The sequence below is a fragment of the Prionailurus bengalensis genome, unplaced genomic scaffold (assembly GCF_016509475.1).
Source record: "Prionailurus bengalensis isolate Pbe53 unplaced genomic scaffold, Fcat_Pben_1.1_paternal_pri Un_scaffold_72, whole genome shotgun sequence".
Lineage (NCBI taxonomy): Eukaryota > Metazoa > Chordata > Mammalia > Carnivora > Felidae > Prionailurus > Prionailurus bengalensis.
Genome location: NW_025091172.1, coordinates 96,710 through 121,778, shown reverse-complemented (window position 1 = coordinate 121,778; position 25,069 = coordinate 96,710). Strand labels below are relative to the sequence as shown.

Sequence of the window (25,069 nt, the reverse complement as noted above, 5' to 3'; positions counted from 1 at the left end):
TGTAAACATCACTTCACCTGTAGGTGTCAAATTCCAATAAAACCTATTTTTGCTTTTGGTCTTAATAGAGGAGAAAGTAAGATTTCTTAGTGCTTGAACCCTACCAATCGTATAATTACCATTCAGTGTAGTGTGGTTTCCAGGTGTGGTCCCAAAGGCATACTTTTTAACCAATCATAAGCCATACACTTGTAATTTCCTCTATTTTTCGATTGTTGATTTAACATGTATTTTGCTTTCTTCTCTAGGAGGAGATAAGAATGCTGAGGAAGACTCTATAACCAGGTAGGATTTTTATGGATTTGTAAAGATGACATTTGTTGGGGCACCTGGGGAGCTCAGTCGGTTAAGGGTGTGACTCTTGATTTCCACTCAGGTTTGTGAGTTCAAGCCCCACGTTGGGTTTTGTGCTGACAGGCTCCATGGGATATCTTCCCCTCTTTCTGTGTGCACTCACTCTCAAAGTATAAAGGAATGAAATGAAATGAAATGGAAATTGAAAGGAAAGGAAAGGAAATGAATGAAGTGAAAATTATGTGTTTCCTAAGGGAATGCAGAGAACAAAAGGAGTTGTTGAGTGTTCTACCCTGGACTAGACACTATTTCTTATGGGTAACATCTGTTCAGTTGTATAGTCACCGCATAGCTTTGCAAAGTAGCTGTGTTATTGTAGCCTACGTTTTATTTCTTTGGCAAATGCGGTTCAGGGAGGTGGATTACTCGCCCCATGATTCCATAGTTAATGGGTAGCTGAGGGGTTTGCCCATCAGCCCGTGAAGCTTCCACATCCATTCTCTGGTTCCTCAGCAGCTCTGAGATGAAGATACAGATCCTAGTGCAGATCAATTCAGAATGTCAAAGGTAATGATGTCGGAACTCTAATTTAGGGTTTTCTTAAGAATCCAGGTTAGTCCAAGCATTTGCTCTTATATATTTGACCACTAGTGCTAACAAAAGTCATTAGTGCAGTGGTAACTAGTCCCTTGTTTTTGCCATCAGAGATTTTAGGGTGGATGTCAGCTATGGCCATGGTGTCACGGCTTTTACATAATAAGCAAGATCTTGTCAAGCAGCACCTTAGATGTGGTGATATCTCCTCTTTTGAGCCAAATGATTTTTCTGTAAGGGAAGGATATCTAGTTGTAGACCATGTTACGTTAATTAAATTCAGCCTCTCTTTCGAGGATTTTGCTGTATGATTCTCTGTTGCCTAAGTTCCCAGTCTGGTTTCCCTTTGGGTTAGTACCCTTGACTAGTTCTAGGCAGCTTTTTCTTTGTTTGGAGATGTGTTTCCCCATGACTTTTCTGTACTGTGTTTTTGCCTTTTTACTTTCTTCTCTGGTTTTCTTGGTATTTTTTTTTCCATTAATTTTTCCACTTCTGCTAGCGAAGGACTCTCCATTTTTCCAGAGGCCAAATCAAAAGCACTTAGAATCTCACGATTTAGGGAACCTCAGAGATTAATTCTTCAAAATACCCTCTGGTACTTCAACCTCTGTTTAACCTCCTTGCCCAATGGTTGTTTCCATGGAGAATTTGAAACACAAAAGAGATTGAAGTGACCTGTTTGGATATGATACGTGACAGAAATGAGATTTCAATTCGGGTTCTTTTCTTGGTTTCTTTCTTTCCTTTCCTTCTTTGTTTTTTGTCTTCATTGTGCAGGGAAATGTTTTAATAATACAAAGCTGGAGAGTGGGTCTAATGAACACAATGAAGGAGAGTAAGAATCAAATTAACAGAAGAGAGCAGGTTTCAAGAAGAACAACACTGAGTTGGATAGGAATAAGAGTTTTAGAAGAGACATCAGAATATGGGGGTTTATGCCAAGTGAGATAAAGGTGAAAGACAGGAATGAAGGACCCAGGATTAGTGGAGTTGTTTAGAAAGGCATATTCAACTAGAGTGTTCAAGAGGGTCCCGACCAGGTTTATGGTTTTGTGTGTGTTGGGTTCATTGAAGGTGCGAGCATACTTCAGATTTTCTGATGAGAGAGATTAAAAATCATTTGAGCTGCTGGGAAGAGTCTGTTTACAGCAAATAGAACTATGATATCATCTACTTCCACCCCAACTGAGGGAGGATGGCTTAGATCCTCTGAAGGAATTGGGGTGGGGGGTGGAGATTCTGAACAACAGAGATGTATGGCCCAAGGCAAGCTGTCTCCTCACTCCACCTCTTTTCCTAAATCTTTGATGCCCTTCCCATGTACCTGGAGGGCTGGGCAGGGGTAGGACTGACTTGTCAAATCAGTTAGGGAGCTTCATCTGGATAGGTGATAACATGCCTATGTTGAGGAGACTGTGTGGATGACTGAGACTCTCAATTAGCATGTTCTCCGGGAGCAGGACATGGCTCCTACCCTCGGTCATTTGAGCCCATTCTTGTACGAGTCTGTGCCTTCATAGGCTAAAGATTGAAAGGTTGGAGAATGCCACTGAACCATGCCGAAGAGTGATATAGCAGTGGGAGCTCATCGGGAAGAAAATATTCAGGCAGCGTATAGAGAAATAGAGGCACAACTACCAGGACCATTTTGATCACAGTGTCTCTCCCTGAAGGCGTGGAAGGTCTTGTTAGTTATTATGGACCTAAATAAGGCAAGAGCAGTGTAGGAACAAAGTTGGCCTTTGGAATTTTTAATCTTTTAATCTCTAGTTAGTACTTCCACTCATAACATAGAAACCTTAAATTTGGTCTATTAAATGGAGGTCTACCTGACACACAATGTAATATGTGATGCAACATCTCTAGATGTTCCACGATGCTCGCCATAAGCGTAGCTCCCATCTGTTAATGTATGATGCTATTACGATACCACTGACTAGATTCCCTATGCTGTACCTTTGAGCCTTGTGATTTATTCATTCTATAATTGGAACCCTGAACTTCCCTCTCCCCGTCACCCATTTTGTCCATCCCCCCACTGGCCCGCTCTTCTGGCAACAGTCAATTCTCTGCATTTATGGGCCTGTTTCTGCTTTTTCTCTGTTTGTTCATTTGTTCCCCTTTTTAGATTCTACAAAGAAGTGAAATCATATAGGATTTGTCTTTCTCTGACTGACTTATTTCACTTAGCCTCCTACGTCAAGGTATATCCATGATGTTACACGTGGCAAGATCTCATTCTGTTTTATAGCTGCATAATATTCCATTGTGTGTCTGTGTGTGTTTGTGTGTGTGTGTATGTGTGTATGCGTGTGTGTATGCGTTTGTGTGTGTGTGGTCTGTTCATGTACTGGTGGACACTTGGGTTGCTTCCATAGCTTGTCTATTGTAAATAATGCTGCAATAATGATAGGAGTGCATATATCTTTTCAAATTAGTATTTCCATTTCCCTTGGGTAAATAAATACCCACTAGTGGAATTACTGGATCCTATGGTATTTGTATTTTTAATTTGTTGAGGCCCGTCCACTCTGGCTTTCACTGTGGCGATACCAATTTACATTGCATGACTGGTGCACAAGGGTTGTTTTTTCTCCACACCCTGAGCAACCCTTATTGTTTCCTGTGTGTTGAAATGGAGCCATTCTGACAGATGTGAGGTGAGAAGTCATTGTGGTAACGTTTATAGATTTAATTTTCAACCATTTCAGAGAATTCCCTGCCTGTCACCCTTGGTCATGGAAACTCAGACTGGGTCTTTCCTGGAGATTTCACAGGTTAGGAGAGGTGGAGGCAAAATAGAGAACTGAAAGCTTTTTTAAAACGGGGTCCAAATTTTGAAAGACCTGCACTCTGGAATCCGTAAAACACTGATGAAAGAAATTGAAGGTGACGGAAAGAGAAAGACATCCGATGCTCATAGATGGGAAGAATACTTATTTTGAAAGTGTCTACACTACCCAAAGCAATCTACAGATGTAATGCAATCCCTGTCAGTGTACCAACAGCATTTGTCACAGAGCTAGACAAACAATCCTAAACGTTGTATAGAACCACAAAAGGCCTTGAATGGCCAAAGCAATATTGCAAAAGAGGAAACCTGGAGGTATCACAATCTCAGATTTCAATTTTATCCCAAAGCTGTAGTAATCCAAACAGTATGGTGGGTACTGGCGTAAAAAGTAGCCACATAGCTCAATGGACTAGAACCGAAAACCCAGAACTAAATCCACCACTGTATGGTCAGTTCATCTTCCACAAACAGGAAAGACTATGCAGTGGGGAAAAGGCCGTCTCTTCACCAAATGGTGTTGGGAAGAGTGGACAAGCCACATGCAAAGAATGAACCTGGAGCAATTTCTTTACCATACACACAAAGAAACTCAAAAGGAATTAAAGACGTAAGTGTGAGACCTGAAACCATAAAATATCCTTAAAGAGAGCACAGGCCGTCATTTCTCTGACTGTGGCTGTAGCAACATTTTACTAGTTCTGTCTCCTGAGCCAAGGGAAACAAAGCAAGAACAAACTATGGTGACTACATCAACCTGCAAAGCTTTTGCACAGTGAAGGAAACCGTCAAAACTAAAAGGCAACCTCTGGGATGGGAGAACATGTTTGCAAATATTTTGCAAATCCAGTAAAGGGTTAGTATCCACAATGTATAAAAAATTGATACAAGTCAACATCCCCCCCCCTCCAAAAAAGCCCAGTTTAAAAATGAGCAGAAGACATGACCAGACATTTTTCCAAAGACAACATACAGATGGTCAACAGACACATGAAAAGATGCTCCCCAAAACTACAACGAGATACCACGTCACACCTGTCAGAATGGCTAAACTCCAGGACACAAGAAGCAAGTGTCTGCGAGGATGTGGAGACAAAGGAAACCTTTTGCACTGATGGTGGAAATGCAAATGGGTGAAGCCCCTGTGGAAAACAGTATGGAGGTTCCTCCAAAACTTAAAAACAGAAGTATCCTATGATCCAGTAATTGCACTACTGGATACTACCCAAGAGAATACAAAAACACGAATTCCATGGGACACACGCACCCCTGTGTTTATTGCAGCATTATTTCCAATACCCAGCGCAAGGGTCCATTGACAAATGAGTGAACGAAGAAGAAGTCCTATATTTATGTTTGTGTGTGTATATGTATATGCATACACAACACACACACTCTGGAATATTACTCAACCATAAAACAATGAAATCTTGCCATTTGCTCACCTGGATTCAGTCTGAGAGTAGTATGGTAAGCAAAGTCAGGGAAAGACAAATACCATCTGATTTTACTCATGTAGCACTTAAGAAACAACGAGTGAGCAAAAGGAGGAACAAAAGGGGAGAGACAAACCAAGAAACAGGCTCTTAATTGCCGAGACCAAACAGATGGTTTCCAGAGAGGAGCTGAGTGGTGGGAGGGGTGAAGGAGGTGATGGGGATGAAGAAGTGCCCTTGTCATGATGAGCACGGGGTGAGTATGGAGTTGGTGAAACACTATATTAAACTAATACATCACTGGATGTTCCTATTACTGGAATGAAAATAAAACTTAATGAAAAAACCAGAGGCCAACTTTTAATTATACCAAGAAACTTCATTGAATAAACAGATAGCTGAGCTTTCCCTTAATTTTTGAAATTTTGTGTTTAAATAAATGAACATGTTTTTGTTGTATATTTTTGCTCTAAAGGCTTTCCGACAAACCTGGTCCTGATGATTCATGGCCTACATCACCTAGCCAAGGCTTAGATTTCGGTACCAAGGTAAAGTACCCACCTGTGAAACTCACTTCCTGCTCTGAATTTAGTTTTCTCCAGTATTTACTCTTAAAATTTAACAGTAGCCTGTATCATCATTTTATGTGTGTAATGGAAAGTTAGCAAGAACAAACCCCTTGACAGATACATGACGTGTTGAATTTTTTGTTTTGTTTTGTTTTGTTTTACTTTGGTAAATCCTAGAGGTGGAGGCTGAGAAAAGAATGGGCTGGAAAATATATAATGACGGTAAAATTATATTGGGAAAATCTTTCCCATAATGGAGGAAATGCGACATTTGGTTAAGGATAAGGATTCTTACCGTGATAGTAACATGACTGATAATACTCATGCCTAAAGGAAATCTTATTGGATCCAAGTATCTATTGTACGTGGCCCCCGCCCCGGGCAAGTTTTATTCTGGTGAGATACAGGATTTTCCTTGGTCTCTATCCTTTGTTCTATATTTAGACTAAAATAATATTAGAAAATGTAGAAATTTAGATGTTTGCATTATTTCTCAACATTTACCTTACAAAGGTGTTCCCCTGTATTTTTAAATAACTCCATGAGGAGTAAGTGAAAATTGTGCATCTCCCTGAAGAATACATATTTTGCTGAGAAGAGTAGCCCTATGAGCAGAGGCTCTTCTTAGCCAAGTTGTCAAGTTTCTAATTTCAGAAATCTTTCATATTCTAGCTTTTAAAAATATCCCCTCCTAGTCCTTGTGTCAGATTCTAAAATTTAAAGTTTCAGACATCTGCTATTTATTTAAATATTCATTTCAAAGCCCCTAAATCATTATAAGCTACTGGAGGTTAGGAAACATACTTGTTTGACTCCTGGAGCTCCTAGAATGAAGTCTTGCTTGGAAGAAGCAATGTCATAGGTTTTGAATGTGAAAAAATGAGTAGGGAAATGGAATTCCGTAGAATGGAATTTGAAAAGTAATGAAATACGCATGATGTATCACAATTAAATATGTGAATTTAAAAAGTAAGGCTTCAGTTTATATTCCGTTTAGTGTTTAATACGTATAAACGCAAAGCGATTCTATTGAGAAAATCAGGAGTTACATACGAAAGAAGGTTACCATATATCTTTAGTCTCCTCCCATTGTGAGCTTAGAATTGCAGAGAAAAGGTCCTCAGCCTTTGTTTTTTCAACCCCATCTGTGTCCCATTACATACGTCCTTTGAAGGTTCACATTTCTTCCTAGAATTCTCATTCCCAATTCTTTCTCCATAGTGAAAGTTGATGTGTTAGGAACCTCTCTTTTTCTGTTCTTTTGTTAGTCTAGTAAGAGTTGATAGCTTTTAGGAAGCGATAGATGCCAGCAATTGAACAATTTATTTTATCGTGAAAAAACTTAAATTCTTTATTACAGTATTTATAACCAGATAACTGTAGAGTGATAAAAGTCAGTATTATTAGGGATATACTGTGAATCAAAGCCTCTGTTTTACGTATACATTATATATATATGTATATGTATATATATATATCTATATATCTATATATATATATATCTTTAAAAGGTTTAAAAGAGACTATTGCTCATAGTTTATTCCCAGTCCTACTTACGTACCTGTTGAAAAATGTATGTTGTTTCCACTTACCTTACTTGGCTCACATTTCTCCTTTTCTTCCTTGTCTTAAGCTCATGCTTGATTGATTGGTCATGTCTTATATTTTTTACCTTTTTTCCTCTTCTCCCCCCATGCTTTTTAAGGTATTTTTTTATTTTTTTAAAGTTTATTTATTTTGGAGCGAGAGAGAGAGAGTGCAAGCAGGGTAGGGGCATAGACAGAGGGAGACACAGAATCCAAAGTAGGCTCCAGCTCCGAGCTGTCAACACAGAGCTCAATGTGGGGCTCAAACCCACAAACCGGGAGATCATGACTCATGAGCTGAAGTTGGACGCTGAACTGACTGAGCCACCTACGTGTTCCCCCCACCATGCTCTTTTTTAATGGTTTACCCCTACCCTAATTTTTCTTTGCAGAAAACATTTCTTTAGTGTCTGTTCTTTTAGTACATCACTTTCTGTCAACTCCATTGTCAACATATTGGTTATGGAATTCTACTGTCTGTGTGTGGTTTTCATCCATGGCTCATTGCCCCACAAGGTTTATTATTCTTTTCTTCTCTTTCTTGGAAGGAGCTGAGCTAAATGTTTTTGTAATGTTTGTATTTCTCTTGGAAAGAGAGTGAGAGAGAGAAAGAATGAGTAAGTGCTCATTGTTGTGATCTGAAACTATGCAAGGTATGATCTCAGTCCTTTTATATTTCTGGAGGGCTGTTTTGTGACCCAAGATGTCACTTATATTGGAGAATGTTCTATGTGCACTTAAGAGAAATGTGCATTCTACTGCTGTTGGATGAAAAGATCTCAATATATCGGTGTTGATATCCAGGTATATAAATGTATATATGAAGGCCAATATATATCTGTGTATATCTGAATACATCTGGTCCAGTGACACACTGGATCTGTGTTTCCGTACTGATTTTCTGCCTTGACGATCTGCCTATTGCCATGCGTGGAGTCTTAAAGTCGTCTACAATCATGGTATTTCTGTTTATACATTTATTCATGTTTGTGATTCATCGATTCATATATGTGGGCGTTTCACTTTGGGGGCATAAACATTTGTAATTGTTAGCTCCTCTTGGTGGATAGACCCCTTAATTGTGATAAAACGCCCTTGTGAATCTGTTACTAGAGTCTCTGGTTTAAAATCTAGTCTGTCTGGTGGAAGTATGGCGACTCCAGCTTTCTTTTGACTTCTAGTAGCATGATAGGTGGTTCCCCATAGCTTCACTTTGACTCTGGAGGTGTCCTGGGGGCTGTCTTGTTGACAGCATATAGATGGATCTTGTTCTTTGGTTTTGCTTTGTGTTTTATCCATTCTGATTCCCTGTGTCTTTTGATTGGGGCATTGAGTCCATTGACATTCAGAGGGATTAGTTAAAGATATGGATTCAGTGTCATTGTGTTATCTTAAGGTTTCATGCTTTTGGTGAGGCCTCTGGTCCTTTGTAGTCTCTGCTGCTTTCCACTCACAGAGTCGCCCCTTAGGATCTCCTCTAGGGCTGGTTTAGTGGTCATGAACTCCATTAGGTTTTGTTTGTCTGGGAAAGCCTTTCTCTCTCTTTCTATTCATACGACAGCCTTGCTGGGGAAAGGATTCTTTGCTGCATATGTTCCCATTCAGCACATTGACCGTTTCCTACCCCTCCCTTCTGCCATGACAAGTTTCTTTGGACAGGTCTGCTGCTACCCTTATGTGTCTTCCCTTGTAGATTAAGACCCGTTTGTCCCAAGCTGCTTTCAGAATTCTCTCTTGATCTTTGTATTTTTCCAGTTTTGCTTTGACATGTCATGGTGTTGCCCTGGTTTTGTTGATTTGGAAGGGAATTCTCTGTGCCCCCAGACCTTGGATGCCTGTTTCCTTCCCCAGAAGAGGGAAGTTCTCAGGTATAAGTTGTTCAAATAAACCTTCTGCCCCTTTCTCTCACTCTTCTTCTTCTGGGACTCCTATTATGTGGCTAATATTTCATCTCACCGAATCAATTAGATCTCTAGTACCTGCCTCGTGGTCTAGTAATTTCCTTTCTCTGCTTCATCTTTGTCCACAATTGTATCTTCTATTTCACTGATTCTCTCTTCTGCTTCTCCCATCCTTGCTGTCACTGCATCCAGTTTGTTTTGTAACTCGTTTACAACATTTCATTTTCGGCATTCATGGTGACCATTCCTTAGGTCCTTGATCTCTGAAGCAGTAGATTGCTATCTTGTATGCTTGGTTTCAAGCCTGGCTATGCGTCTTATGAGTGTTATTCCAAAAACGTGCTCAGATATATTGTTTCTGTCTCCTTTGAGCACTTCTCTGGCTGTCCTTTCTTCCTGGAAATTTTTTGAGGAGAATTTTTAGTTTTTAAATATATGAAATTTATTGTCAAATTGGTTTCCATACAATACCCTGTGCTCATCCCAAAAGGTTCCCTCCTCAGTACCCATCACCCACCCTCCCCTCCCTCCCACCCTCCATCAATCCTCAGTTTGTTCTCAGTTTTTAACAGTCTCTTATTCTTTGGCTCTCTCCCACTCTAACCTCTTTTTTTTTTCCTTCCCCTTCCCCATGGGTTTCTGTTAAGTTTCTCAGGATCCACATAAGAGTGAAACCATATGGTATCTGTCTTTCTCTGTATGGCTTATTTCACTTAGCATCACACTCTCCAGTTCCATCCACGTTGCTACAAAAGGCCATATTTCATTTTTTCTCATTGCCACGTAGTATTCCATTGTGTATATAAACCACAGTTTCTTTATCCATTCATCAGTTGATGGACATTTAGGCTCTTTCCATAATTTGGCTATTGTTGAGAGTGCTGCTATAAACATTGGGGTACAAGTGCCCCTATGCATCAGTACTCCTGTATCCCTTGGATAAATTCCTAGCAGTGCTATTGCTGGGTCATAGGGTAGGTCTATTTTTAATTTTCTGAGGAACCTCCGCACTGCTTTCCAGAGTGGCTGCACCAATTTGCATTCCCACCAACAGTGCAAGAGGGTTCCCATTTCTCCACATCCTCTCCAGCATCTATAGTCTCCTGATTTGTTCATTTTGGCCACTCTGACTGGCGTGAGGTGATATCTGAGTGTGGTTTTGATTTGTATTTCCCTGATAAGGAGCGACGTTGAACATCTTTTCATGTGCCTGTTGGCCATCCGGATGTCTTCTTTAGAGAAGTGTCTATTCATGTTTTCTGCCTATTTCTTCACTGGGTAATTTGTTTTTTGGGTGTGGAGTTTGGTGAGCTCTTTATAGATTTTGGATACTAGCCCTTTGTCCGATATGTCATTTGCAAATATCTTTTCCCATTCCGTTCGTTGCCTTTTAGTTTTGTTGGTTGTTTCCTTTGCTGTGCAGAAGCTTTATATCTTCATAAGGTCCCAGTAATTCACTTTTGCTTTTAATTCCCTTGCCTTTGGGGATATGTCGAGTAAGAGATTGCTACGGCTGAGGTCAGAGAGGCCTTTTCCTGCTTTCTCCTCTAAGGTTTTGATGGTTTCCTGTCTCAAATTCAGGTCCTTTATCCATTTTGAGTTTATTTTTGTGAATGGTGTGAGAAAGTGGTCTAGTTTCAACCTTTTGCATGTTGCTGTCCAGTTCTCCCAGCACCATTTGTTAAAGAGACTGTCTTTTTTCCATTGGATGTTCTTTCCTGCTTTGTCAAAGATGAGTTGGCCATACGTTTGTGGGTCTAGTTCTGGGGTTTCTATTCTATTCCATTGGTCTATGTGTCTGTTTTTGTGCCAATACCATACTGTCTTGATGATGACAGCTTTGTAGTAGAGGCTAAAGTCTGGGATTGTGATGCCTCCTGCTTTGGTCTTCTTCTTCAAAATTCCTTTGGCTATTCGGGGCCTTTTGTGGTTCCATATGAATTTTAAGATTGCTTGTTCTAGCTTCGAGAAGAATGCTGGTGCAATTTTGATTGGGATTGCATTGAATGTGTAGATAGCTTTGGGTAGTATTGACATTTTGACAATATTTATTCTTCCAATCCATGAGCAGGGAATGTCTTTCCATTTCTTTAAATCTTATTCAATTACTTTCATAAGTTTTCTATAGTTTTCAGCATACAGATCTTTGACATCTTTGGTTAGATTTATTCCTAGGTATTTTATGCTTCTTGGTGCAATTGTGAATGGGATCAGTTTCTTTATTTGTTTCTGTTGCTTCATTGTTAGTGTATAAGAATGCAAATGATTTCTGTACATTGATTTTGTGTCCTGCAACTTTGCTGAATTCATGTGTCAGTTCTAGCAGACTTTTGGTGGAGTCTATCGGATTTTCCATGTATAATATCATGTCATCTGCAAAAAGTGAAAGCTTAAATTCATCTTTGCCAATTTTGATGCCTTGGATTTCCTTTAGTTGTCTGATTGCTGATGCTAGCACTTCCAACACTATGTTAAACAACAGCGGTGAGAGTGGACATCCCTGTCGTGTTCCTGATCTCAGGGAAAAAGCTCTCAGTTTTTCCCCGTTGAGGATGATGTTAGCTGTGGGATTTTCATAAATGGGTTTTATGATCTTTAAGTATGTTCCTTCTATCCCGACTTTCTCAAGGGTTTTTATTAATAAAGGGTGCTGGATTTTGTCAAAGGCCTTTTCTGCATCGATTGACAGGATCACGTGGTTCTTCTCTTTTTTTTTTTTTTGTTAATGTGATGTATCACGTTGATTGATTTGCGAATGTTGAACCAGCCCTGCATGCCAGGAATGAATCCCACTTGGTCATGGTGTATAATTCTTTTTATATGCCGTTGAATTCGATTTGGTAGTATCTTATTGAGAATTTTTGCATCCATATTCATCAGGGATATTGGCCTGTAGTTCTCTTTTTTTTTTTTTTTTTTTTTTTTTTTTTTAAATTTTTTTTTTCAACGTTTATTTATTTTTTGGGACAGAGAGAGACAGAGCATGAACGGGGGAGGGGCAGAGAGAGAGGGAGACACAGAATCGGAAACAGGCTCCAGGCTCTGAGCCATCAGCCCAGAGCCCGACGCGGGGCTAGAACTCACGGACCGCGAGATCGTGACCTGGCTGAAGTCGGACGCCAAACCGACTGCGCCACCCAGGCGCCCCGTAGTTCTCTTTTTTTACTGGGTCTCTGTCTGGTTTAGGAATGAAAGTAATACTGGCTTCATAGAATGAGTCTGGAAGTTTTCCTTCCCCTTCTATTTCTTGGAATAGCTTGAGAAGGATAGGTATTATCTCTGCTTTAAACGTCTGGTAGAACTCCCCTGGGAAGCCATCTGGTCCTGGACTCTTATTTCTTGGGAGATTTTTGGTAACTGATCCAATTTCTTCGCTGGTTATGGGTCTGTTCAAGCTTTCTATTTCCTCCTGATTGAGTTTTGGAAGAGTGTGGGTGTTTAGGAATTTGTCCATTTCTTCCGGGTTGTCCAATTTGTTGGCACATAATTTTTTATATTATTCCCTGATAATTGCTTGTATTTCTGAGGGATTGGTTGTAATAATTCCATTTTCATTCATGATTTTATCTATTTGGGTCATCTCCCTTTTCTTTTTGAGAAGCCTGGCTAGAGGTTTGTCAATTTTGTTTATTTTTTCAAAAAACCAACTCTTGGTTTCGTTGATCTGCTCTACCATTTTTTTAGACTCTATATTGTTTATTTCTGCTCTGATCTTTATTATTTCTCTTCTGCTGCTGGTTTTAGGCTGCCTTTGCTGTTCTGCTTCTATTTCCTTTAGGTGTGCTGTTAGATTATGTATTTGGGATTTTTCTTGTTTCTTGAGATAGGCCTGGATTGCGATGTATTTTCCTCTCAGGACTGCCTTCGCTGCGTCCCAAAGCGTTTGGATTGTTGTATTTTCATTTTCGTTTGTGTCCATATATTTTTTAATTTCTTCTCTAATTGCCTGGTTGACCCACTCATTCGTTAGTAGGGTGTTCTTTAACCTCCCTGCTTTTGGAGGTTTTCCAGACTTTTTCCTGTGGTTGATTTCAAGCTTCATAGCATTGTGGTCTGAAAGTATGCATGGTATAATTTCAATTCTTGTAAACTTATGAAGGGCTGTTTTGTGACCCAGTATATGATCTATCTTGGAGAATGTTCCATGTGCACTCGAGAAGAAAGTATATTCTGTTGCTTTGGGATGCAGAGTTCTAAATATATCTGTCAAGTCCATCTGATCCAATGTCTCATTCAGGGTCCTTGTTTCTTTATTGACAGTGTGTCTAGATGATCTATCCATTTCTGTAAGTGGGGTGTTAAAGTCCCCTGCAATTACCACATTCCTATCGATAAGGTTGCTTATGTTTATGAGTAATTGTTTTATATATTTGGGGGCTCCGGTATTCGGTGCATAGACATTTATAATTGTTAGCTCTTCCTGATGGATAGACCCTGTAACTATTATATAATGCCCTTCTTCATCTCTTGTTACAGCCTTTAATTTAAAGTCTAGTTTGTCTGATATAAGTATGGCTACTCCAGCTTTCTTTTGGCTTCCAGTCACATGATAAATAGTTCTCCATCCCCTCACTCTCAATCCAAAGGTGTCCTCAGGTCTAAAATGAGTCTCTTGTAGACAGCAAATAGATGGGTCTTGTTTTTTTATCCATTCTGATACCCTATGTCTTTTGGTTGGCGCATTTAATCCATTTACATTCAGTGCTATTATAGAAAGATACGGGTTTAGAGTCATTGTGATGTCTGTAGGTTTCATGCTTGTAGCGATGTCTCTGATACTTTGTCTCACAGGGTCCCCCTTACGATCTCTTGTAGGGCTGGTTTAGTGGTGACAAATTCCTTCAGTTTTTGTTTGTTTTGGAACACCTTTATTTCTCCTTCTCTTCTAAATGACAGACGTGCTGGATAAAGGATTCTCGGCTGCATATTTTTTCTGTTTAGCACACTGAAGGTCTCATGCCAATTCTTTCTGGCCTGCCAAGTTTCAAAAGAGAGATCAGTCACGAGTCTTATAGGTCTCTCTTTATATGTGAGGGCACGTTTATCCCTTGCTGCTTTCAGAATTTTCTCTTTATCCTTGTATTTTGCCAGTTTCACTATGATATGTCGTGCAGAAGATCGATTCAAGTTACGTCTGAAGGGAGTTCTCTGTGCCTCTTGGATTTCAATGCCTTTTTCCTTCCCCAGTTCAGGGAAGTTCTCAGCTATAATTTCTTCAAGTACCCCTTCAGCACCTTTCCCTCTCTCTTCCTCCTCTGGGATACCAATTATGCGTATATTATTTCTTTTTAGTGTATCACTTAGTTCTCTCATTTTCCCCTCATACTCCTGGATTTTTTTATCTCTCTTTTTCTCAGCTTCCTCTTTTTCCATAACTTTATCTTCTAGTTCACCTATTCTCTCCTCTGCCTCTTCAATCCGAGCCGTCGTGGTTTCCATTTTGTTTTGCATTTCGTTTAAAGCGTTTTTCAGCTCCTCGTGACTGTTCCTTAGTCCCTTGATCTCTGTAGCAAGAGATTCTCTGCTGTCCTCTATACTGTTTTCAAGCCCAGCGATTAATTTTATGACTATTATTCTAAGTTCACTTTCTGTTATATTATTTAAATCCTTTTTGATCAGTTCATTAGCTGTTGTTATTTCCTGGAGATTCTTCTGAGGGGAATTCTTCCGCTTGGTCATTTTGGATAGTCCCTGGAGTGGTGGGGACCTGCAGGGCACTTCCCCTGTGCTGTGGTGTATAACTGGAGTTGTTGGGCGGGGCCGCAGTCCGACCTGATGTCTGCCCCCAGCCCAGTGCTGGGGCCACAGTCAGACTGGTGTGTGCCTTCTCTTCCCCTCTCCTAGGGGCGGGATTCACTGTGGGGTGGCGTGGCCCGTCTGGGCTACTTGCACCCTGCCAGGCTTGTGATGCTGGGGATCTGGCGTCTTAGCTGGGGTGGGTAGGCAAGGTGCACGGGGGCAGGAGGGGCAGGCTTAGCTCGCTGCTCCTTAGGTGATCCACTTCAGGAGGGGCCCTATGTCAGCAGGAGGGAGTCAGATCCGCTGCCGGAGGTTTGGCTCCGCAGAAGCACAGAGTTGGGTGTTTGCGCGGAGCAAGCAAGTTCCCTGGCAGGAACTGTTTCCCTTTGGGATTTTGGCTGGGGGATGGGCGAGGGAGATGGCGCTGGCGAGCGCCTTTGTTCCCCGCCAAGTTGAGCTCTGTCGTCCGGGGGCTCAGCAACTCTCCTTCCCTTTGTCCTCCAGCCTTCCCGCTTCCCGAGCAGAGCTGTTAACTTATGACCTCCCAGACTCTAAGTCGCGCTTGCTGTCGGAACACACTCCGTCCGGCCCCTCCGCTTTTGCCAGCCAGACTTGGGGGGCTCTGCTTGGCTGGCAGGCTGCCCCTCCGCCCCGGCTCTCTCCTGCCAGTCCGTGGAGCGCACACCGCCTCACCGCCCTTCCTACCCTCTTCCGTGGGCCTCTCGTCTGTGCTTGGCTCTGGCGACTCCGTTCTGCTAATCCTCTGGCGGTTTTCTGGGTTATTTAGGCAGGTGTAGGTGGAATCTAAGTGATCAGCAGGACGCGCGGTGAGCCCAGCGTCCTCCTACGCCGCCATCTTCCCTCTCTCCTCGCCAAAATAATTTCTAAAGGAAAATACTCCAGAGTAATTAACAGGCGTTACCTACCCAAGGAATGGAACAAATAGGAAGTTCAGGTTCTAAGGAGCTGCCTTGTTTGTGCCAGTGGCCCCACGCTAGCTCTTTATTAATTGCACCACCTGGGATGCTGATAGCGAACTGAGCTTTGGGACATTTCAGGCCTGGCATGGAATGCAGTTTTTACACAAGCTGCCACAGGGCACTGCTCTCCATGTGCTTTCTTTCCTGACCACTCTTCAATTAAGAAGTGTGTTACTGCCTTTCAGCCAGAAAATTCTGTGATGTCTTGTCTTGTGGTTCAGAAATCCAATTTCACAGCTTATCTTCCGTTAGATGAAAGTGTTTACGGTGTGTTTGGAGCTGGAGTAAGTTCCTGCGGGTGCCCAAGAGCAGGGGCCTCCTCTCTCCTCTCATTAATTTGCTGATGCCTAACTGCACTGACGCAGCGGTGAGATACCGGGGAGAGAGCTGAGGAGAATTGTTCAGTTTCGTCGTTTTGGCCTGATTCCTGCCCTTTTTGTGTTTTAATAGCTTGTTCTGTGTCCCACACCTGCGAGTTCTACTGTATTAAAAAGGGGTCCTACACGGTCCACGGCCTGGTAGTTGAACAAATGTTTTTGGAGTGTGTTGTGTGCACTCTTTTGGTGCGTCTTTGGCTGCTTTTCTCGCTACTTGGAGTGGTGGCTTGGGCCTTCCACCAGGTGTGCTTTGATTTGTTTGTTGAAGTAATCCTGGAAAAGAGGAGAAGAGGGTGGTGAGGAATCCTTAGCCCAAACAAAGAGGAAAATGACAGGAGTGGGAAAAAAGACCAGGCAGTGACTCAAAGGAGCTATAGGGCTTAATCCAGAAAGAGAGGGAGGAAAATGAAGAAGGGGATCTGGAAAAGTATAGAGAAAATGCCCGATCCAACAAACAAACAAACAATCAGAACAGGGGAACAAAGGAAAAAAAAAATATATATATATATACATAATTATCTTTTTTTTTTGCCATGGACTTTGTCAGTGGTACGGCTTGGGGTTCTGGCTCTAGAACCCTTCGCCGCATCACCCTGGAGCCAAAGCCAATGACCTGCATATGGTTATGAGCTACTCTGAGAATGTGGAGTTGGGGAAAGGTCCCAGCTTTGCAGCTGGACAGCCTTGAGTTCAAGTTCCAGCCCTGCCATTTGGCAGATTCACGAACCTTTCTGGCTTCCGTTTCCTCATGTATGGGATGGCAGGGGGTCACGTACCAACACGGCACTACATTGTGCTGTCGCTGCCGAAGATTCACCGGTATTTATGAAAGGACCAGGCGCTGTGTTTGGCTTACCCTTTGAGAGTTGAGGGGCACCTGGGTGGCTCAGTCGGTTAAGTGTCCAACTCCTAATTTCAGCTCGGGTCATGATCTCACAGTCATGAGATCGAGCCCTGTATTGGGCTCCACACTGAGCATGGAGGCTGCTTACGATTCTCTCTCTCTCTCCTCCTTTCTCCCCCCCGCCCACCCCTCTCCCCCACTTGCACTCTCTCTCTTGCTCTCTAAAATAAATTAAATAAAAATAACTCAGTTGCAGAAGGATGTTTTGCTGCCCTGTCTGGTCACATCCGAACTTGTAGATGTTTTAGCACAGGATCTTGCTCACCCTGGTAAGCCCTGGGCTGGGGGGCAGGGTGTTGGAGACCTGGAAGGGGGTATTTCTTGGGGTCCAAAGGAATGAGCCCTCAAATGGAGGTCAGGAAGGCTGAGTCTCGCCTGACTGCCTCGCCATCCTGAGGTGGGCAGCTGGATCTCCCCTCTGAGTCTGGTGGGTCACTGGCCCCATGGAAGTAATCCCTCAGCCAAAGAAGGTCCAACACCCTCGTGAGCCTCCTGGCCCTGCCACTTAAGCACTCTGTGCCCCCGGGGGTCAGCAGCTAAGAGTGCTGAACTCCAGTGGGAGGCGGTGTGTTTTTCTTCTAGTAGGTACAGGAAGACAAGTGAATAGGTTCTTACACTTTTTTTTCTCACAGAATCTCGAAGGAACTCGGGTTTATAAAGGATGGGAACAGCTCCCTTTGCAGTGAGCCTCCCTTTAAAAATCAGGTAGCTGAGAGGTGCCTGGTGGTTCAGTCAGTTAAGCGTCTGGCTCTTGATTTCAGTTTGGGTCATGATTTCTCAGTCCTGGGGTCAGGCTCTGTGCTGACAGCAGGGAGCCTGCTTGGGATTCTCTTTCTCACTCTGTCTCTCTCTGCCCTTTCCTGGCTTGTTCTCTCTCTCCCTCTCTCTCTCCCTCCCTCCCTCCCTCACTCCCCCTCCCTCCCTCCCTCCCCCTCCCTCAAAATAAATAAAACCTTAAATTAAAAATAGCCAGAGAGCTGAGGCCCCAAGAGTTCAAGAGATTTGGGTGATGCCTGGGACCTTGAATGAATGGTCCTTTAGTTTGTATTATTTAGTAAGTTATGTTTCATTAGTAAATTCAGATTATAGCAACTATCGTAGACTTTTTCCTTCTTTTGTTTTTTTCTCCCTTTTTTGAGAAATAAAGACATCTTTACACCCCCCACGTATTAGCCACTGCTCTAAATCACCAATCCACAAAGCAAGCTTCCTGTCGAGTAGGTACAAGTAGCAACTCCTCTTTACTGATGAGGGAAACCGAAGCTCAGAGAGGTTGAGAGGCTGGACTGAGGTCACACAACTTGAGAAGCAGCACAGCAGGGTGCTGTAGCCAGCCTCACCCATTTCACTGTGGGGAATCCCTTGCAAAGCTAGCTAGAACAATAAAGAAGTCCAGAAACACAAAGCCAAAAGGGAAAGAATCTCAAAAAACTGATTTTATTGGTTCAAGGGTATGGGAAGTTGGGGTGCAGACTGCCAGCTTCAGGTGCAGTTCTGTCCAGGGGTCCCGATGATGTCATGAGGGCCTTCTCTGTTTTCCCGTCTCTGTGCTGATTTTCTGTGCATTGGCTTTATGCTTCGTCTGTCTCTGCGGGGAGGGGGAGTGTTGCCCGGCCGCTCTTGGGGTACAGCCTGCAAGCTTGGCATCAGCAGACAGAGAGCTTCCCCTCCCCCTTGGTTTTGGGGGAAGATGTAGGAGGAGATTTTGTTCACAGAACATGGAAGAGGTACACTGATCCCTGCTCGGGTAGGCAGAGGCCAGGAAGACTCCCGGGAGGAGGGGACATCTGGGCTGAAGCCTGAGTTGCACTTAGCCCGCTGGAGCATGTAGGGAGGGGCACCTGGCCGGAGGCACAGGTGAGCGAGGGCACAGAGCGGAGCCCATGGCGCCGCCTTTGGGGAGCAGCGTCTGAGGGTCCGTGGTCCAAGGCACAGCCGGAGACGCTGCCTGCTAGGTCCTCAGCGCCCAGGGCGCTTGCAGGGGAGGCAGAGCAGCAAAACCTGCGCTCTGCTCTTCCCCTCTCCTCTTCACTTTGCCCAAATGCCGAGAACGATTTTTAAAGCCACCCTGACACCCTCCAGATATCCTGCGTTAACCAGCCTCTCCGCTGCGAGTTTCTGGCAGCCGCGAGAGTCAAGGGGCCTCCGTCTCTTTAGCTCCTGCTGGCTCAGCGTTACTCACCCACCTGCACTGCCAGGCGCCGACCACCTGAGACCCCAGGTGGGGTCGGGTAGGCCCTGAGTCAGGACTGAGGCAGCAGGCCTCAGAGGAGCAGGTGGCAACCGGGCTGCTTTTTATTTTGGCCTCATACGCGCCCCAGGCACAGTGCTGGGGGCTTTATACCAGGGGTCCCCTTGGCCAAGTCCAGCCTTTTTGTGAAACTGCTCTTGAGCAGAGAAGAATGGTTTTTACATCCTAAAAGAGGGTTATAAAAACAAGAGACAGTGGGACAGAGACTGTGTGTGGCCTGAAAATAGGTTTGACGGATGGAGTAAGTGAAAATGCAGATTGCTGGGGGGGGGTGGTGGTGGTGCGGGGCATCTGGCTGGCTCAGTCAGTTAAGCCTCAGGCTCTTGATTTCAGCTCAGGTCACAGTCTTGGGGGTTGTGAGATTGAGCCCTGCATAGGGCTCTGCACTAACATGGTGGAGCGTGCTTGGGATTCTCTCTCCCTCTCTGCCCCCGCTCTCTAAATAAATAAATAAACTTAATTTTTTTTTTTAAAGTTCAGATTGCCTGGTTGAATCTGAATTTCAGGACAACAAGTAGTCTTTTAGCATAGGTATGGTCCACGCAATATTTGGTACATACTTGCACAAAAAAGAAATTCCTTGTGTATCTGAAGTTTAGGTATCGCTGGGCAGCCTGTATTTTACCTGGCAGTCCTATTCCAGAACCTGAAGTGTTTGCTGTCTGACCCTCTCCGGAAAATACTGCCCATCCTGGCCTTGAACACACAGCAGATGAGATCAGACGTCCAAGGGACTTAAAGACACTGCCTGGGTCAAAACCCAGTGAGCTTTAGCTGCTGGTGTTAGTGCTACTAATATAATCAGAGTGATCACCAAACATATGTTGAGCACATGCTGTTTGTTTGCCTCGTCAGCGTCCTAGAGGTGGACACTAAACGCCCTCAGATGTATAGTGGAAGTCAGGCCATGATAAATTCTAAGGAAACGTCTACAGCAGCAGAAGGGGGTAGGGCGTGGAGCTCTTTTTACACAGGGTGGGTCTGAGCCCCTGCCCCCATTCTGAGCGCTGTGCGTGTGTTTTTATGAAGTCCGCACATGACAGCCCAGACAGGTGGTGTGAGTGTCATCTCCATTTCACAGATGAGGAAACTGAGGCCTGAGGTCACCTCGCTAATGGCAGAATTGGAGTTTGACCTGGGCCTAGTGGCCCCCTAAACTCAAGTTTTTACTGACTTCCCTCAGGCGCCTTCCTTTACATGGTGCCAGCTGCGTGCCGTGAGGCCCTCTGCCCAGCTTTTCCATAATCCTTCTGACAGCCCTGCACCCTGGGCTGTGTTATTCCTATCCAGGCACAGGAGGGGTGAGCACAGAACCGTGCGGAGAGGCAGCGGGGAGTAGTGGCTGATCTGAAACCTGGCAGGGTTCAAGGTGGGCAGCACGAGGGTACCTTGGTGTGGGTGGGCAGGTGGTGGGAGTGAGGAGAGAAGGCAAGACAGGCCCCAGAGTCCCGGGAGCCCTCTCTTCCGGCTTTGCAGGTTGGTCCGGATTTCCCTGCCTGATTCCCTCCTGAGATTACACCTCCTATATGTTGTTTCAATATTTGCAGGTGGAGGGTGGGAGGGCGGGGCTGGTTTCTGAACGGTTGCAGGGTGGGGCTGGAAGTGTGCTGGGGCCTGTGCTCACTGGTGGCACGTGGAGGGGTGGGGTCACAGCCCCAGAGGCCACCTAGGTCCTAAATAACCTGTGGATGAGAAGCTGGGGTGGGTGAACAGAGCCTAAGAGCCCCTTCACAATTGCCTGTTCACCTAACTGACACTCGTGAGCATCCACTGTGGGCCAGGCCGTGAACCCTACGGTCGCTGCCATCTAAGAGTGGCTCCTGCCTGTACAATTCCTACTACGTGCCAGGTGCTGTCTCATTTGCCGATGAGGTGGGGTACTATTATCCAACACCCCATGGTACGGGTGGGGAGACTTGTCCAGCATCATGAGAGGTCAAGGATTCAACACCAGTTCAGTGACACCGCGTTCTGGCTCCTAGCCTCTCAACTGCCTCCTAACATCCTGTCGTTAGAGCTAAGAAGCTGGTTTCGGAAGAAGTGAGCTCCCCATCATTTGGAGGAATGCAGGCAGATGTTGGAGGACTCCGAATAGATGCTGGACAGAAACGAAGTCTTTCTGACCACTTTGACCTTTGAAGTTGGCTCCCCCTGACCAGAAGACCCCCACAGGCATGGTTGTAAGAGTCCTATCCGGGTGACCCAGGTCTCCTGACTCCTATTTTAGTGCTGTTTTGGTTCCCACGTTGGGCAAGACTGAGGAACCCCTTCTCATAGGTTTCTCAGCACTTTGGGATTTCACAGGGCCTGACCCATTTCTGGGCAGGTTGGAGGCAGAGCTGACTGTCAGACCTTGAGTTCAAGTCCTGGCTGCGACCTTTCCTGGTTGTGTGCCTTAGGGCAAATCGCGTCAGTTCAGTTTACCCATCTTTAAGATGGGGAGGAGAGGGGCACCTGGATGGCTCAGTCAGTTAGGCATCTGACTCCTGATTTCAGCTCAGGTCATGGTCTCGTGGTTTGTGAGTTCAAGCCTTGCATCGGGCTCCGTGCTGACAGCACAGAGCCTGCTTGGGATTCTCTCTCTCTCTCATGCCTTTCTGCCCCTCCCCCACTCACATGCATACATGTGCATGCGCTCGCTCTCTCTCTCTCTCTCTCTCTCTGGAAAAAAAAACTTTAAAATGGGGATGAAAATATTTTTGCGAGAATTAAATAAGGTATTCTGTACAAAGTACATGGCACATAGTATGTGGTCAGTAAACATACTCTCTTACTCTTAAGCTGGAGTAACAAAACTATTTCAAAAGGTCTCCAGCTTCTGCTTTGAGGCCTTTGTTAGAATAAAGACCTGGGTCTGAATCCTGCCTCCTCTGCATGACCTTGGGTGGGTTATCTAATAGCTCTCTGCCTCAGTTTCTTCCATCTGTAAAATGGGACTATGTCGGTAATCTATCTTGGGTTGTCATGCCATAAACAGTCCCAGGAACACCATGAGTGCTCAAAAAAAAAAAAAAAGAAAAGAAAAGAAAACCAGTAAGTTTTTAGTATCATACAACTCCTGCTATGTGCTAGCCAGGCCTCCTCTTTTGCAAATAACACCCCATTGAATCCTCACCCCTGGACAGGAAGGGCTGAGCTGGATGCAAACACAGGTCTCTGTGGCTGTAGTCACACCACCCATAGCCACTGCCTCTGTGCTGCCTCAGTCAGGCATGATTCCGGGGCCAAAGCTCAGCAAATCACGTGGGCTTGTTCAGGGAGCCAGGATGCCACACTGCCACCGCCACCCCCAGACCACCCCTAGGTTCCTCACAGCTGTCGACCTCCACAGCAGATCAGTTCCAGGCTCATGCCTGGGAGCCTGAGAGGGGAAAGGTGGTTGAGCTGCATTTCAGAGGCCTTCTGTGGCCCTCTGCCCCGTGCCCACGGGGGTGGTCGGTTCCCCCGGGGATGGGTCCTCCCCTGGCCAGTTTGGGCCATAGCCTCTTCCTGCAGTGAGACAGTGCCCTCTCCCGTGAGGCTGCAGGGACCGACCTTCCGGGGGAGGCTTTCCCCCGCTGCCTTTTTAATTTCCTCTTCTGGCCTCAGGCTGTCAGCGCGTTATTAACTTCTGGGGAAGTCGGGAGCCAGCAGAGTAGGGGAGGCACCTCCCTCGTCAGAACCCCTCCCTCAGGCTCAGAACTACGCCCTTGGTGCTGTGTCCCCACCTCCACTACCCACCCCTCCCCAGATCCATCCCCAGGAGCCTGCCTTCCCTGGGGATTATCCTGTCTGAGTTTCAGGGTCCATAGCTACAAACAGACAACCTTCATTCTGTGGGGTTTGGACTTGAGACAACGTGTGTATACAGTCCGGGTAACAATAGGAAACAGTTGATTCCTCCAAACGGAGCACATGAAGATGAATTTAATAAGGGTGCTATTGACCAAGGCAGGATGGGGTGGGTGGGGAGAAGGGTGCAGCACCCCGCGGTTGGAATAGTGGGGATCCGGGAACTGTTGCCTGCCCCAGTCTGATATGGGAAGCAAGGAGAGGTGGCCAGAAGGGACTGGCTGTGTGAGGAAGGTCCCCAGACAGGAGCCGTGACTGCTGAGTCTCTTCCTAAGGAGTTTGGCTGCTAGTTTTCTGTCTCCTCTGAAATCCCCCACTGCAATGTGGCATGCGTGAGAGTAGCTTGGAAAGCTTGATCAGCACCCCAGAGTTGCTGCCTCCGTGGCTTCCGAGCATGTGTATCTCCAGCCAGCCGGTTCTCAGCTGGTGCTGGTGCTGGTGCTGCTGGGCCCTGCGTCAGCACCACGCTTGCCCTGTACCTGTCCTGGCTTGCCCTGCCTTTTGGCTCTTTGGACCGAAAGGTCTTCCAGGGCAGGACTGTCAGACTCCATCCCTGCTGCTCTGTGCACCCAGTGTATCCGGGCCTTTGCCCCGCCGAATCCACCGGTGTTTGAATGGTTTGCAACTTGTCCCTGTTGACTGTTGCCCAGATGCACCCGTGCTGTATCTTGGCGGTCCCTAAGTGGCAGCTGTCGCCGAGATGGAGGTCAGCATGCAGGTTTATTAGGGTGTGCCTTTGGGGTTAACACCCAGCGGAGCCAAGTGAAGCGAGCGGCGGTGGGCCAAGGGAGAAGATGGGTCACGAGGCTTTCGTGGAAGCCCCGTGGGGAGTTGCCAGCTTGCTGGGATGGCCCTTCACACTGTCCCGAGTTGGGGGCAAGGATGCCAGACCTTCACAGCCTACACATTCCCGTCACCGGATGGTGGCCTCCGGGGAAGCAGTGAGACCTTGGGGGAGGCTCTCCTGGGGCCGAAGGGATCCCTGTCCTCTATGGGACTGGCAGCTGAGGGCTCTCCAGGAGCCCTCCTAGCAGCCTCCGGTCCCGAAGCGGTCTGTGTGGCACATTGTGGCACCTGCCACATCATCAGAACCTGCCCACGGAGCCAGGGAGGGGACAGAGGCTTTCTCGTGGCCGCCACTGCCCTCCCTTCCCTATCCCTGAGTCCTGTGGCCCCTCGACCCCCGGCCAAGAAACCCTCTTGGATCCCTCAAGTACACAGAACCCCCAGCGAAGACCCCTGCCCGTGGTTTTGCCTACAGCTGAGTTCCGAATCTTAGTTTTGCTGGGCCCAGCCATCCTGTGACACAGAGAAGCAGAGTCCCCCAGACCCCACCCTGGCTCGTGCTGAGATGTGGAATAAACGCATCAGTGCTGCTATCCACCACTTGCGGTGATCACGGGGTCCTCCAGGCCTTCTGGAGAGAGGGAGAGGAAAAGGAAGAGATTGTGTTTTCTGTCATGTCCCTGAGGCCGCGGTCCCAGGCAGTACATCCGACTCCTGTTTCTGGGGCCGAGTGTGGTGGGTAGAGGCTCCCCTTGGAGTCAGATTGACCAGCATACAAACCTCAGCAAGGTGACCCTGGATTTTCTGATGCCCTTGGCTAGGCAGGAACCAATACCTCTGCACTTGTCTGTCAAGTGGGGTGGTGGTGGCCACCTGGGAACTGTGTTGTGAGGATTATGGGGGGCCGGCCCCGTGTCTCAGCTCAGGCAGCCGAAGCAGAACACCACAGATGGAGTGGCCTAAACAGACATTGATTTCTTGCAGTTTGGAGGCTGAGAAGTCCAAGGCCGAGGTGCTAGCCCATTCAGTT

The 25,069-nt window shown here is 45.5% G+C and overlaps 1 protein-coding gene across 5 annotated transcripts in view; it reads left to right on the top strand.

Annotated features, from left to right (window-relative positions):
* The window catches only part of LOC122478525, a 126,191-nt gene that overhangs the window by 5,478 nt on the left and 95,644 nt on the right, over nt 1-25,069 (top strand). For 3 of the 5 annotated variants that reach the window (XR_006296061.1, XR_006296063.1, XM_043572079.1), the window contains 2 exons: nt 249-285; nt 5,591-5,663. Coding sequence is in view for 1 of the 5 variants with exons in the window: in XM_043572079.1 (XP_043428014.1) it covers nt 249-285; nt 5,591-5,663 (110 nt within the window). In the remaining 4 variants the exon portion in view is untranslated. The remainder of the gene's footprint in view (nt 1-248; nt 286-5,590; nt 5,664-25,069) is intronic. The other 2 variants (XR_006296062.1, XR_006296065.1) reach the window with 1 other exon arrangement.